At 40.6% G+C, this 14,425-nt stretch overlaps 1 protein-coding gene across 1 annotated transcript; it reads left to right on the forward strand.

Moving 5' to 3' along the window:
• Positions 1-273: 273 nt before the first annotated feature.
• Positions 274-14,010, forward strand: LOC128193721 (uncharacterized). Its single transcript, XM_052867806.1, has 5 exons — positions 274-1,444; positions 1,562-3,021; positions 3,184-3,610; positions 13,052-13,170; positions 13,252-14,010. The coding sequence occupies exons 1-5, from the start codon at positions 274-276 to the stop codon at positions 14,008-14,010; spliced, it is 3,936 nt and encodes a 1,311-aa protein (XP_052723766.1).
• The last annotated feature ends 415 nt before the right edge of the window (positions 14,011-14,425 follow it).

A 14,425-nucleotide genomic window follows, 5' to 3' on the forward strand; every position in this document is an offset into this window, starting at 1 on the left:
AACCCTATGTAAGGCCATTCGGCCAAAATCGTTTGCTTGTTTAGTATAAAATTGAATTGATTTATCATTAAATGTAATTAATTCTATTATATGGTTTTTACTATATTTTTGGGATGTTACATTAGTGGTATCAGAGCAGTTTTGTTCTTTTGAGGACACTGTAGGTTATGAGTGCACTATGTTTTTGCTGTGTACTTAATGTCCGTTTAATGAGTTATTTTAAACTCTTTGAATTTAACTAACGACCGTTTTTCTCTGTTTTCCAGAGAACAAATGGCACCTAGACCTCATCCTCCACCTCAACCCACCGAACGTGATGCGTCCGACAACACCAGGTTGTTGGAATCAGTAATAGAAAGGCTACAGCAGCAGAACGCTACCTTGATGCAGCAGAACGCGATTGCTTTGCAGAGTTTGGAAGCCGCTCGCGCAAACTCTGAAGCTACCCAGAGGCAATTGATGGAAATCATTGCAACTACCAGAAACACACCGGGAGCGTCCTCTTCCAACACTACCCAACAGACTGAATGGAGCTTGGAGAATTTCCTTCAGCATCACCCCGCAAAGTTTAGTGGGAAATGCCTTCCTGAAGAGGTCGACCAGTGGCTGAGGGATATGGAGCGGATCTACAACGCTAAGAGGTGTCCGGACGACAACAGATTGACGTTCACTGAGTATCTGCTAACTGGAGAGGCCAGTCACTGGTGGACGAGCATGAAGGCGATATTAACGGACACTCAAAGTCCCATCTCGTGGGAAGTATTCAAGAGCAAATTTTATGAAGAGTACTTCCCAGATAGCGTACGTTTCGCTAAGGAGGTGGAGTTTCTGCAATTGGTACAAGGTGGGATGTCTGTCTCGGAATACACCAACAAATTCAAGCATCTAGTAAGATTTAACACCATGACGGCCAGTGAAGAATGGCAGTGTCGGAAGTTTGAGAATGGGCTGAGGAGTGATTTGAAGGTTCTGATATCCAGCATATGCATTAGGTCGTTTCCTACAATGGTTGAGAGGGCCAAGGTGTTGGAGAAGAACGTGGCCGAAGTGGAGCAACAGAAGAAGCAACAACAGGTGGCTAGGGGATCGGTTTTGTCTAGATCAAATCTGAATCGGAATAGGACGTCGTACGCTCGTCCAGCACAACCATCAAATTCAAGTGGGTCTCAGGCTATGGTTGTTTCCGGACAGTCTGGACATCATGGGGCAGTCAGATGTTTTCAATGTGGAGGACCCCATTTCAAGTCATCCTTTCCTCAGTTGGTTGGAGGGAAGTACTGCACTCGCTGTAGAAGGAATGGGCACTTGGAGAGCGAGTGTAATATGGGTGGACGAGCGGTAATGAGGCCGCCAAATGCTGGAAGAGCGCAACAAGGTCGGGGTGGACGAGCGCAGGCGGTCGGGCGAGTGTACGCAATCACGGGCGCTGAAGCAGCCAGTTCAGGTACACTCATCATCAACACTTGCTTATTGTTTGGAAAGCCTTGCTGTGTACTGTATGATTCGGGGGCGACCCACTCCTTCATCTCGAAGGCGTGCGTTGAAAAACTGGGATTGACAGAGAGTGAGATGCAGTTCGATTTGGTGGTGTCAACCCCAGTGGCTGGTGAGGTTAGGACGTCTACCGTATGTATTAGATGTCCTATAGAGGTCGAGGGGCGTAGATATAAGGTCAACTTAATTTGTTTACCTCTGAAAGAGTTGGAAGTTATTTTAGGAATGGATTGGTTAGCCACCAATCACATTCTAATAGATTGTGGTGAGAAGAAGTTAGTCTTCCCTGATGAAGAAGAAGAAGTGTTATCTGTGACGCTCGGTCAACTAAAGGAAGATCTCATGGAGGGCGCCAGTTGCTTTTTGATTATAACACACTCGGATGAAGAGTTTGAAGGTTCAAGTTATGAACGATCGTCCGGTCGTAAGTGGAGTGAAGAACGATCGGTCGTAGAGGAATTCCCGGACGTCTTTCCAGATGAAGTACCGGGACTACCTCCCCCTCGCGAGGTAGAGTTTACGATTGACTTGGTGACGATGACAGGACCCATTTCGGTGGCACCTTATCGGATGTCACCAGCTGAGTTGGTTGAACTCAAAACGCAGATTGAAGAGCTGATGGATAAGAAGTTTATCAGGCTGAGCGCCTCACCTTGGGGAGCGCCTGTGCTATTGGTGAAGAAGAAAGATGACAGCTCTCGGCTTTGTATTGACTACCGGCAGTTAAACAAGCTGACCATCAAGAACAAGTATCCGTTGCCTCGGATTGACGACCTACTGGATCAGCTGCATGGTGCGACCGTATTTTCAAAGATTGATTTGCGTTCGGGGTACCATCAAATTCAGGTGAAGGAAGAAGACATCCAGAAGACTGCTTTCAGGTCTCGCTATGGACACTACGAATATGTAGTGATGCCGTTCGGTGTAACGAACGCGCCGACAATCTTCATGGACTACATGAATCGCATCTTCAGGCCGTACCTGGATAAGTTTGTGGTCGTCTTCATTTATGATATTCTCATATACTCCAAGAACTGTGAAGAGCATGAAGAACACTTGAGGTTGGTACTAGGCGTTCTAAGAGAGAAGGAGTTGTACGCCAAGTTATCCAAGTGTGAATTTTGGATGAAGAGCGTGCAGTTCTTGGGGCATGTAGTTTCAGCTGAAGGCATATCAGTGGATCCGGCCAAGGTACGAGCGGTACTGGAATGGGAAAATCCGCGTTCTGTCACGGAAGTCCGAAGCTTTGTGGGGTTGGCGGGCTATTATAGACGTTTCATTGAGGGATTTTCCAAGATAGTAGCTCCGCTGACGCAGCTAACTCGAAAGGATCACCCGTTCGCTTGGACCGATCGGTGTGAAGCGAGTTTCCAAGAACTGAAGCGAAAGTTGACGAGCGCTCCAGTTTTGGTCATTCCGGACACAGCCAAACCGTTCGAAGTCTACTGCGATGCTTCTCATCAAGGTTTGGGCTGCATCCTTATGCAAGAGAATAGGGTGGTGGCGTACGCTTCTCGACAGCTGAAGGTACATGAGAAGAATTACCCAACGCACGACCTGGAGTTGGCAGCGGTCATTTTCGCGCTAAAGATTTAGAGGCACTACTTGTATGGATCAACTTTCCAAGTCTTTAGTGATCACAAGAGTCTCAAGTACCTCTTTGATCATAAAGAGTTGAATATGAGGCAGAGGAGGTGGCTTGAGTTCTTGAAGGACTACGATTTTGAGTTACTCTACCATCCAGGGAAAGCGAACGTAGTAGCGGATGCTTTGAGCAGAAAGGTGGTGCACGTCTCATCCATGATGGTCAGAGAACTTCAATTGGTGGAGAGCTTTAGAGACCTAAGGTTACAGTTTGATTTAGAGCCGAACAGTATTAAATGCTGTAACCTTAGGATATCCAGCGACGTGTTCGACCGAATCAGGGAGAAGCAATTCGAGGATGAAGATCTGGTGAAGATTTTGAACGCGCTTGGAACGGATCAGGCCAAAGAATTCAACACTGGAACAGACAGCTTCTTACGCTATATGGGAAGGACGTGCATTCCAAATGACGGAGAGCTGAAGAGGATTATCCTGGAGGAAGGGCACCAAAGTCGTCTTAGCATGCACCCTGGCATGACTAAGATGTATCAAGATCTCAGGAAGTCCTTCTGGTGGCCAGGAATGAAGAATGATGTCGCTCGTTTTGTGGCATCATGCTTAACTTGTCAGTGAGCGAAGGCTGAACACCAAAGGCCGGGCGGTTTACTGCAACAGCTTGAGATTCCTGAATGGAAGTGGGACAACATTTCAATGGACTTTTGATGGCAAATTTTTGAACACCGAAATACGGCGCCACAAACTTATTGAACAATCGGCAAGTATGACCGAATCGTTTCAAGTAATAAACTCGGTAAGACCAAGTATCGTTCTCCCAAAGGACTCACGGCCTAGTTTAGTTATGTGATTCGTTGATTATTTAAGACTTAAGAACGAAATAAGTGGAGTTTAATATGCAAAACAGAAAATAAACATGTATGCATGAGTTTTGATCAATGGCTAAAACAAAATACAAACACTTTCAATGGAATATATGGATGGGTATGTTGTTGGGGTTTATCAATTTCATCTTATGCACTCTCATATATTTTAGGAATTCAACATTCAATTCATCATTATTAATGCCACTCTCTAAATTACCTTGTCAAGAAGGCCTATCCCTAATTACGAGTTCATACAATTCCTAGCATTCCTAATAATTAGTTCTTTTAGCACAGGAGCTTAACGGCAACCAATATACTATTGGGAGAAATTCCCCGGATCTAGACTTCCCCGTACGTTCCCGTATCGACAAAATCAATAATCATGCATTGAATGAGTTAAACAAAGCAAGCATTGAGCAAAGAGGAAAAACCCTAACTAATAATGAAAGAAAGCATAGGTCTTAGATTAAGATGTAAACACAAATTCCATATATGAGAGCTTCAAAAGATTACATTGATTCCCCAACAAACATACAAGGTTTAGGTCACCATATTCATGGTGAACCTAGATGAACAATAATGAAAGAATGAAGGATAAAACCCTAGAAAGGTGAAGAGGTAGCCTGAGCATCCAAGATCCTCCTTCAAAGGGGGTGGAAGAGAGAGTGTTTGCTTCGTTTCTGCCAAAGATACAAACCCTAGGAAGCCCTAAAGCTTATATATTATTCGTAAATTACAGAAAATTAGGCCCAAGCCCAAAAATAGTGCCGCTCAGCGGTAAGTGCGTGAGTTGGTTTCTTTCCCTCAGCGGCCATTTTGCGCCTCAGCGAAGCCAACGTGAACTCCTGAGTGCCGCTCAGCGGTAAACTGTCGCTGAGCGGCAGTTGCGGCTTCTCCTTTTGCACTTTTTGATGTCTTTTCTTATTCCATCTCTCTCCTTCTTCACTTCTTTCACCAAATTCACCTTAAAACCTGCACAAAAACACTGAAATCAAGCATAAACCTGTCCAGCTCTCTTATTTATGAAAATATGAACAAAAGCATGATTTCAAAATAGTTTCTAAGTGTTAAAGGTTGCTTTTAGTATCAATTTTAAGCATGAAAATAACAGTTTTTCAACTGTTATCACAACCCCAAACTTAGAACTTTGCTTGTCCTCAAGCAAACAAGATGTAACTCTATCTTCTACCAATTCATTTAATGGTTCACTCATTCAAAAATCTTCTTTTCAAGATAAGTAAAAGCTTCAATCAAACTTATGACCAAGATTTCAATCAAGATGTGCACATGCTTTGGTATTCACAAAGTTACTTAATATCCAACAAATGCTAATTTTTTTATGAATGATCAATCAATTAAGCATGGATGTTCATGTGATCATGGAATAATTCCTCACTAGGTAAAGTGTTTCACTCAAACACAAGTGTATAAGAGGTAATCACTCATTCACTCCACTATCACAATGTCACCTAAATCAACTTTGCCTTTCATTTAACCACAATCAAAAACATTCACAAGCATGCATCATCACAAGGACTTTTCAATGGCTTATAACGTGGCTGGGCTAACAAGAAATTTGGTTTTTCTGGATCACAAAATCCTTGAGTTAAGAGAATCATAACAACACAATTATTCTTATTTTTCCCAACTTGCCTTTGCATTGATCTTTGCCTTTCTTTTCTTTTCTTTCTCTTTTTCTTTTCACATTCTTATTTCTTAGCTTTTAGCTCAATGCTTTTCCTTTTTCATTCTTTTTCAACAACCCCAAACTTGAACATTTATCAATACCACATAAGATTTTCTACTTAACTCAAGGTAAAGCTTTTCAACAAGGTTTTTCAATTTATGTTCAAGGCTAAGGGTTCAAAGGATAGAACACAAAGTGTTCTCTTTTAGTGGGCTAACTTCATGAATTTGGCCAATAAAAAGGATTCCAACAAATGGCCTTGATCATATGATGCAAAACAAGCAATTGATTCAATCATAGAAAACCTGGGCAAAATCATTCATGCTTTCAAAGCAATAGCATTCAATCAATAAAAAACTCTGGAGCTCAAAACCTCACATATAAGCTCATTCACATTTGACATACACATCCTGCTTAATCTCACAATCACAATTATAATATCCTGCATTTGTTCACAAAGCTTGTGAATTACCTGTATAAGCATTTTATGTGCACATCTATCTCAACATCAATCAATCAATAATCATCATCAAGCATTACTTATCACACAATCACAGTCAATAGCAAACCATCATAACAAACCAGGTTTCCAATAGAGTACATTAACCCTAATCTAAAACAAAAATACGTACAGAACACTGGGTTGCCTCCCAGTAAGCGCTTGTTTAACGTCACGAGCCTGACCCAAACTCTCAAGGATCAACCAACAGCATCATTGAGGACAATTGTTGCACTTCTCCCCCTAGATAGGGCTAGAGACGTTGACCATTCACCACCCAACTTTTCTGTGGATCATCAGCAGCTAGATTAAATATTTCAATTGCTCCATGCGGATGCACTTCTTTTACCACAAATGGTCCTGACCATTTTGACTTCAGCTTCCCAGGAAATATCTTCAATCTTGAATTGAACAATAATACCTGTTGTCCTGGATTGAAGACTCTATTTACCAGCTTCCTGTCATGATAAAATTTGATCTTGTCTTTGTAAGCCTTGGATGAATCATATGCATGTAATCGCATTTCTTCAAGCTTCAACATCTGCCTTCTGCGTGTGCATTGAGTTTCATAAGGATCAAAATTCAAGAATTTCAAAGCCCATAACGCTCTATGCTCCAATTCTATTGGAAAATGACATGCTTTCCCATAGACTAATTGAAATGGTGATAAACCCATAGACGTCTTCATTGCTGTCTTGTAAGCCCAAAGAGCATCATCCAATTTGAGTGACCAATCCTTTCTTGATGAAGTCACTATTTTTTCCAGGATCCTTTTTATTTCCTTGTTAGATACCTCAGCTTGTCCATTGGTTTGTGGATGATAAGGTGCAGCTACCTTATGTTTCACTCCATAGTGTTTGAGTACTTTTTCTAGCTGATAATTGCAAAAATGAGATCCTCCATCACTAATCGACACTCTTGGAGTGCCAAAACGTGAGAATATCTGCCTCTTCAAGAATTTAATTACCGTGCTAGCATCATTTTTAGGACAAGCTAATGCTTTCACCCATTTACTCACATAATCCACTGCTACCAAAATATATTCATTGTTGAAAGATGGAGGAAAGGGTCCAACAAAGTCAATACCCCAGCAATCAAAAACCTCAACCTCTAAAATGCCTTGTAATGGCATCTCATGACGTTTAGTGATCGTCCCTGCTCTTTGACATTTATCATAATTTCTGGCATGATTATGAGCATCTTTAAATAAAGTTGGCCAATAAAATCCTGATTGAAGGACTTTTGCTGCTGTTCTTTCTCCATTAAAATGTCCTCCATAAGGTGAATCATGACAATGTCAGAGAATTCCTTCTGCTTCTTCATTTGTCACACATCTCCTCAGAAGATTATCTGCTCCAATCTTGAACAAATAAGGATCATCCCAAACAAACTGCTTAGCATCATGCAAAAAAAATTTTCTTTGTTGCCAAGTTAAGTCTTCTGGCATGACCCTTGCAGCTTTGAAATTAGCCATATCAGCAAACCAGGGCCTCTGCTGGATATACATTAGTGTTTCATCTGAAAAAGACTCCTAGATTTCGAATTCCTTGCTAGTGACCTCATTGTTGACTAACCGTGACAAATGATCAGCAATCAAGTTCTCACTTCCTTTCTTATCACGGATTTCTATATCAAATTCTTGCAACAGTAGTACCCATCTAATCAGACGTGGCTTAGAATCTTGCTTTGTCAACAAATATTTGATAGCTGCATGATCTGTATAGACAGTCACCCTAGACCCAATAAGATAAGGTCGGAATTTCTCTAAAGCATACACAATAGCCAGGAATTCTTTTTCTGTGGTAGCATAATTCAGTTGAGCATCATTCAGAACTTTGCTAGCATAATAGATTGGATGAAACTTTTGTTCTTTTCGCTGGCCAAGAACAACTCCTATTGCATAATCACTTGCATCATACATTAATTCAAAATTTTGATTCCAATCTGGCGTTACAATTACTGGAGCTAACACTAATTTATTCTTCAATGTGTCAAAAGCTTTTAAGCATTCTTCATTCATCACAAAAGGAGCATCCTTCATCAAAATATTACTCAAGGGTTTAGCAATTTTTGAGAAATCTTTGATGAATCTTCTATAAAACCCAGCATGACCAAGAAAACTCCTAATCCCCCTTACATTTGTGGGTGGAGGCAGCTTCTCAATGACCTCTACTTTAGCTTTATCTACCTCAATTCTTTTAGCAGAGATTTTATGCCCCAGCACAATTCCTTCAGTTACCATGAAATGACATTTCTCCCAATTAAGAACAAGATTTGTCTGAACACATCTTTCAAGAACAGTGTTCAAATTAGCCAAGCATCTTTGGAAAGAACTCCCAAAAACTGAGAAATCATCCATGAACGCTTCAATACAATTTTCTAAGAGATCTACAAAAATTGTCTGCATGCACCTTTGAAATATAGCTGGAGCATTACATAATCCAAATGGCATCTTTCTATATGCAAAGATACCAAAAGGACAAGTAAAAGCCGTCTTCTCTTGATCTTTTGGATCTACCACAATTTGATTGTATCCAGAATATCCATCTAGAAAACAATAGAAAGCTTGACCTGATAATCTTTCTAACATCTGGTCCATGAAGGGAAGAGGAAAATGATCCTTTCTAGTAGCTTTATTCAGCTTCCTGTAATCAATGCACATACGCCAACCAGTAACTGTACGAGTAGGAATAAGTTCATTTTTATCATTATGAATCACTGTCATCCCACCTTTCTTTGGAACCACCTGTACTGGACTCACCCATTCACTATCAGAGATTGGATAGATGATACCAGCTTCTAGTAGTTTCAACACTTCTTTTCTAACCACCTCCTTCATAACAGGATTTAACCTTCTTTGGGGTTGAGCACTTGGTTTATAATCTTCTTCCATAAAAATCTTGTGCATGCAATAAGTTGGGCTAATACCTTTAAGATCTGATATTGACCACCCAATGGCTTCTTTGTTGACTTTCAAAATTTCTATCAACTGCTCTTCTTCTTGTAGAGATAAAGAGTTATTGATGATGACTGGTTTTGTTCCATCTTCTTCTAGAAAAACATATTTCAGATGTGATGGCAATCTTTTTAATTATGGCATCTTCGCTTTGACTTCTTCTTCCTTATCAATTATTTCAAAGATTGGATCTTTCACTGGACTCTCTTTCAATGTTTCCAAGTCCATCAGGCATTCATCAATTAATTTCTCCTTTTCTTCATCTAAATCTTCACAAGCGTCAATGAGAGTTTTCTCTAATGGAGAAATATTTCGCACCATCCTTTCTTGCACCATACAAACTTCATCAAGTTCATCAAATTGAAAACATGCGTTGTCATCATTTGGATATGTCATGGCCTTGGACACGTCAAAAGTGACCTCTTCATCATCAACTCTCAATTTAAGCTTACCATTCTCTACATCAATTAAAACTCTAGCAGTCTTCATAAAAGGTCTCCCAAGAATAAGAGGAACATCACTATTTCCTTCCATCTCCATCACAATAAAATCCATTGGGAATACAAATTTATCAACCTTCACTAGGACATCTTCAACCACTCCATATGGATATTTAAGAGACCTGTCCGCCAGTTGAAGAGTCATTCTGGTTGGTTTGATTTCCAAACCCTGAATTGTTCTGCACATGGATAATGGCATTAAATTAATGCTAGCTCCTAAGTCAATCAACGCTCTTCCAACTTTCAAATCTCCTATGGTGCATGGAATAGTGAAACTTCCTGGATCTTTGAGTTTAGGAGGTAGTTTCTGTATGATTGCACTGCAGTTACCCTGTACATTGATAGTTTCCTTTTCAATGTATTTATTTTTCTTTGTAAGAAGTTCCTTCAAAAACTTTTCATAAGCTGGCATTTGTTGCAATGCTTCAGAGAATGGTATGGTGATTTCCAGCTTCTTAAACAACTCCATGAATCTTTCCAACTGTTTTTCTTTCTCCTTCCTTGAATAATTCTTTGGATAAGGAAGTGGCTTTTCACCCTCTCTTTCTTTTTGTCTCTCCTCTCTCTCTTCTCTCTCTTTTTTGTCTCTCCTCTCATCTTCTTCTTTTTTCTTTCTCTCTCTCTCAACTCTTTCTTTTCACTCACATGTTTCTTTTTCACTCTCACTCTCATTTTCTTTCTCCCTCGTTCTTTTTTTCTTTCCTCTAACACTTTACCAGTTCTGGTCACAACAGTTTTACACTCCTTTCTGAGATTATCATGTTTCATCTTGTCAACTATTTGCTCAACATAGACCTCCATATTTTTAAATGCAGCATCCACATTCTGACAATAGGATGCATTCGTCTTCAAGAATCTTTGGAAAGTCTCGTCAAGTTTTGTTGTTTTCTCAGATGGAATAGATTGCATTTGCCATTTTTGCTGTCGCCCTTGAACCATTGAGACCTATTGTATTTCTTGTGGTATTTGGGAAAGCTTCATAATTACTTCTTCCAACTGTTGAGAGATAATTCTATTTTGTGCAAGCAAGGCATCATGTGTCTGTAATTGTAGGACTCCTTTCTGCTGCATAGGAGCTCCTCTTTCACTATTGAGTTCATTATCACTAGTAGCCATATTTTCAATAATTTCTGTTGCTTCCTCTGGATTTTTCCATTTAATGTTTCCTCCTGCTGAGGCATCAAGCATCATCTTGGTTTGTGAACTAAGACCTCCAAGGAATGTAAGGACTACTTCCACTTCATCGAATCCATGCGTGGGTGTTTTTCGTAGCAAGCTTTTGTATTTATCCCATGCATGACCCAGTGATTCTTCCATGCCCTGCCTGAATGAAGAAATCTCTTGCTTGCCTTTATTCACCTTTGATTGTGGGAAGTATTTATTTAGAAACTTGGTTACCACTGCTTCCCACTCTGTGAAACTTCCCTCAAGAAAAGAATTTAACCAAAGCTTAGCATTGCCTCCTAATGAGAAAGGAAACAAGCTAAGTTTGATCGCTTCATTTGGCACCCCATTGATTTTCACTGTGTTGCAGATGTCATTAAATGTAGTGAGGTGCTCATATGGGCTTTCATGAGATAACCCATTAAATTGATTGCTCTTCACTAGTTGAATCAATGCTAGTTTGACCTCCATGTTAGTTGCATTGACTCTAGGTCTAGCTATACTGTTAAAGTGCTGAGGTCCAGCTGTATTGGTGTAATCAACAAGAGTTCTTCTGATATTATTGTTCTCCATATTTTCTGTGCTATGGTCAGAACCTTGTGGTGATGGTTGCAACAGAGTTTCCGGAGGAGGGAAAAGTTCTCTAGATGTTCGGATTCTTCTCCTCCGTCTACTCTTGTCTAAACCTTCAAGAAGAGGTTCTGCAGTTATCTTGCTCCTTGTTCGAATTGCCTCCTGCATACACAAAAGAACAAAACCCTAGAATATTTGCTTAGCACAAAAAGATATAGGAGAAGATATAAGATTCAGAGAATATAATAAAATAAAATAAAAACAGAAAAATAAAAACAGAAAAATAAAAACAGAAAAATAAAAATCAAAGTCAAAGATAATCAATAATCACACAAATTAACCAGTTAAACCACGAGTCTCCAGCAACGGCGCCAAAAACTTGATGGCAAATTTATGAACACCGAAATACGGCGCCACAAACTTGTTGAACAATCGACAAGTATGACCGAATCGTTTCAAGTAATAAACTCGGTAAGACCAAGTATCGTTCTCCCAAAGGACTCACGACCTAGTTTAGTTATGTGATTCATTGATTATTTAAGACTTAAGAACGAAATAAGTGGAGTTTAATATTCAAAACAGAAAATAAACATGTATGCATGAGTTTTGATCAATGGCTAAAACAAAATACAAACACTTTCAATGGAATATATGGATGGGTATGTTGTTGGGGTTTATCAATTTCATCTTATCCACTCTCATATATTTTAGGAATTCAACGTTCAATTCATCATTGTTAATGCCACTCTCTAAATTACCTTGTCAAGAAGGCCTATCCCTAATTACGAGTTCATACAATTCCTAGCATTCCTAATAATTAGTTCTTTTAGCACAGGTGCTTAACGGCAACCAATATACTATTGGGAGAAATTCCCCGGATCTAGACTTCCCCGTACGTTCCCGTATCGACAAAATCAATAATCATGCATTGAATGAGTTAAACAAAGCAAGCATTGAGCAAAGAGGAAAAACCCTAACTAATGATGAAAGAAAGCATAGGTCTTAGATTAAGATGTAAACACAAATTCCATATATGAGAGCTTCAAAAGATTACATTGATTCCCCAACAAACATACAAGGTTTAGGTCACCATATTCATGGTGAACCTAGATGAACAATAATGAAAGAATGAAGGATAAAACCCTAGAAAAGTGAAGAGGTAGCCTGAGCATCCAAGATCCTCCTTCAAAGGGGTGGAAGAGAGAGTGTTTGCTTCGTTTCTGCCAAAGATACAAACCCTAGGAAACCCTAAAGCTTATATACTATTCATAAATTAAAGAAAATTAGGCCCAAGCCCAAAAATAGTGCCGCTCAGCGGTAAACTACCGCTCAACGGTAAGTGCGTGAGTTGGTTTCTTCCCCTCAGCGGCCATTTTGCCCCTCAGCGGAGCCAACGTGAACTCCTGAGTCCCGCTCAACGGTAAACTGCCGCTGAGCGGCAGTTGCGGCTTCTCCTTTTGCACTTTTTGATGTCTTTTCTGATTCCATCTCTCTCCTTCTTCACTTCTTTCACCAAATTCACCTTAAAAGCTGCACAAAAACACTGAAATCAAGCATAAACCTGTCCAGCTCTCTTATTTCTGAAAATATGAACAAAAGTATGATTTCAAGCTAGTTTCTAAGTGTTAAAGGTTGCTTTTAGTATCAATTTTAAGCATGAAAATAACAGTTTTTCAACTGTTATCAACTTTGTGACCCACTTGCCTCGTACAGTCAAGAATCACGACTCCATTTGGGTGATAGTGGATCGGTTAACGAATAGCGCACACTTCCTAGCGGTCAACTTGAAGATGTCAATGACGAAGCTTACTCAGCTCTACATCAATGAGATCGTTCATTTACATGGAGTACCGTCCAGCATCGTTTCGGACCGAGACACAAGATTTACCTCCCGGTTCTGGCAATCTTTGTAGAACGAACTGGGCAGTAAAGTCCAAATGAGCTCGGCTTATCACCCTCAGACAGACGGTCAATCAGAGAGAACCATCCAGACGCTGGAAGACTTACTAGGGACGTGCGTCCTAGATCACATGGACATCTGGAATGAAGTTTTACCCTTAGTGGAGTTCACCTACAACAACAGCTTTCAGTCAAGCATCGGAATGGCTCCCTTTGAAGCTCTTTATGGAAGGAAGTGTCAAACGCCACTATGTTGGTTTCAAGAAGGAGAGAAAGTGTTAACCGGACCTGAGCTCATTCAACAAACGACCGAGAAGGTGAAGCTGATTCAAGAAAGGTTGAAGACGTCTCGGAGCAGGCAGAAATCTTACGCAGATAAGAGAAGAAGACCGTTGGAGTTCGCTGCAGGAGATCACGTTTTCCTTAGGCTGAATCCGACCACTGGTGTAGGCAGAGTCGTTCGTCCAAAGAAGCTATCCCCCAAGTTCGTCGGACCTTACCAAATTTTAAGGAAGATCGGACCAGTGGCGTACTCGCTATCACTGCCTCCTCAACTGTCCAACCTTCATCCAGTCTTCCATGTTTCCCAACTCCGGAAGTACATAGCCGACCCATCTCACATATTGCAGTTGGAAGACATTCGTCTTAGTCAAGACCGGACGCTGGAAATTCAACCAGTCCGTGTGGAAGATAGCCGCACCAAGTACTATAAGGGAAAGGACGTTCGGTTAGTAAAAATGGTGTGGAACGAAAAGACTGGCGACGCTACTTAGGAAGTGGAGAATGCTATGAGGGACTTGTATACTGGAGTTGGAAGACGTTCGTCTTCATCAAGACCGAACGCTGGAGATGTAGCCGGTTCGCGTTGAGGACAACCGCACCAAGTACTACAAAAGGAAAGCGATCAGATTGGTGAAGGTGGTGTGGGACGAAAAGACGGGCGATTCTACATGGGAAGTGGAGGATGCCATGAGGGACTTGTACCCTCACTTATTTCCGGGTAAGTTTTAAATTTTCGAGGACGAAAACTTTTGTAGTTAGGGAGAATGTCAGACCTCGTAATTATGCACCCAAAACCCCTCCTGTCAGCTCATTTAAAACGCACCCAAAACCCTCTACACAGACGCCAGGTGTCAAGAAAAGAGGATCTGAAATCAGATAGTGGGATGCAGGTGTCAGCAGAAGAGC

The sequence above is a fragment of the Vigna angularis genome, chromosome 8 (genome assembly GCF_016808095.1).
Source record: "Vigna angularis cultivar LongXiaoDou No.4 chromosome 8, ASM1680809v1, whole genome shotgun sequence".
NCBI lineage: Eukaryota > Viridiplantae > Streptophyta > Magnoliopsida > Fabales > Fabaceae > Vigna > Vigna angularis.

Excerpts from the sequence above, each read along its gene's own strand:
- LOC128193721 (XM_052867806.1), top strand. The coding sequence starts at position 274 with ATGGCACCTAGACCTCATCCTCCACCTCAACCCACCGAACGTGATGCG. Across the intron at positions 1,445-1,561 it reads CGCTGAAGCAGCCAGTTCAG|AGAGTGAGATGCAGTTCGAT; the intron begins GTACACTCATCA and ends TGGGATTGACAG. Across the intron at positions 13,171-13,251 it reads AGCTCTACATCAATGAGATC|AACGAACTGGGCAGTAAAGT; the intron begins GTTCATTTACAT and ends CAATCTTTGTAG.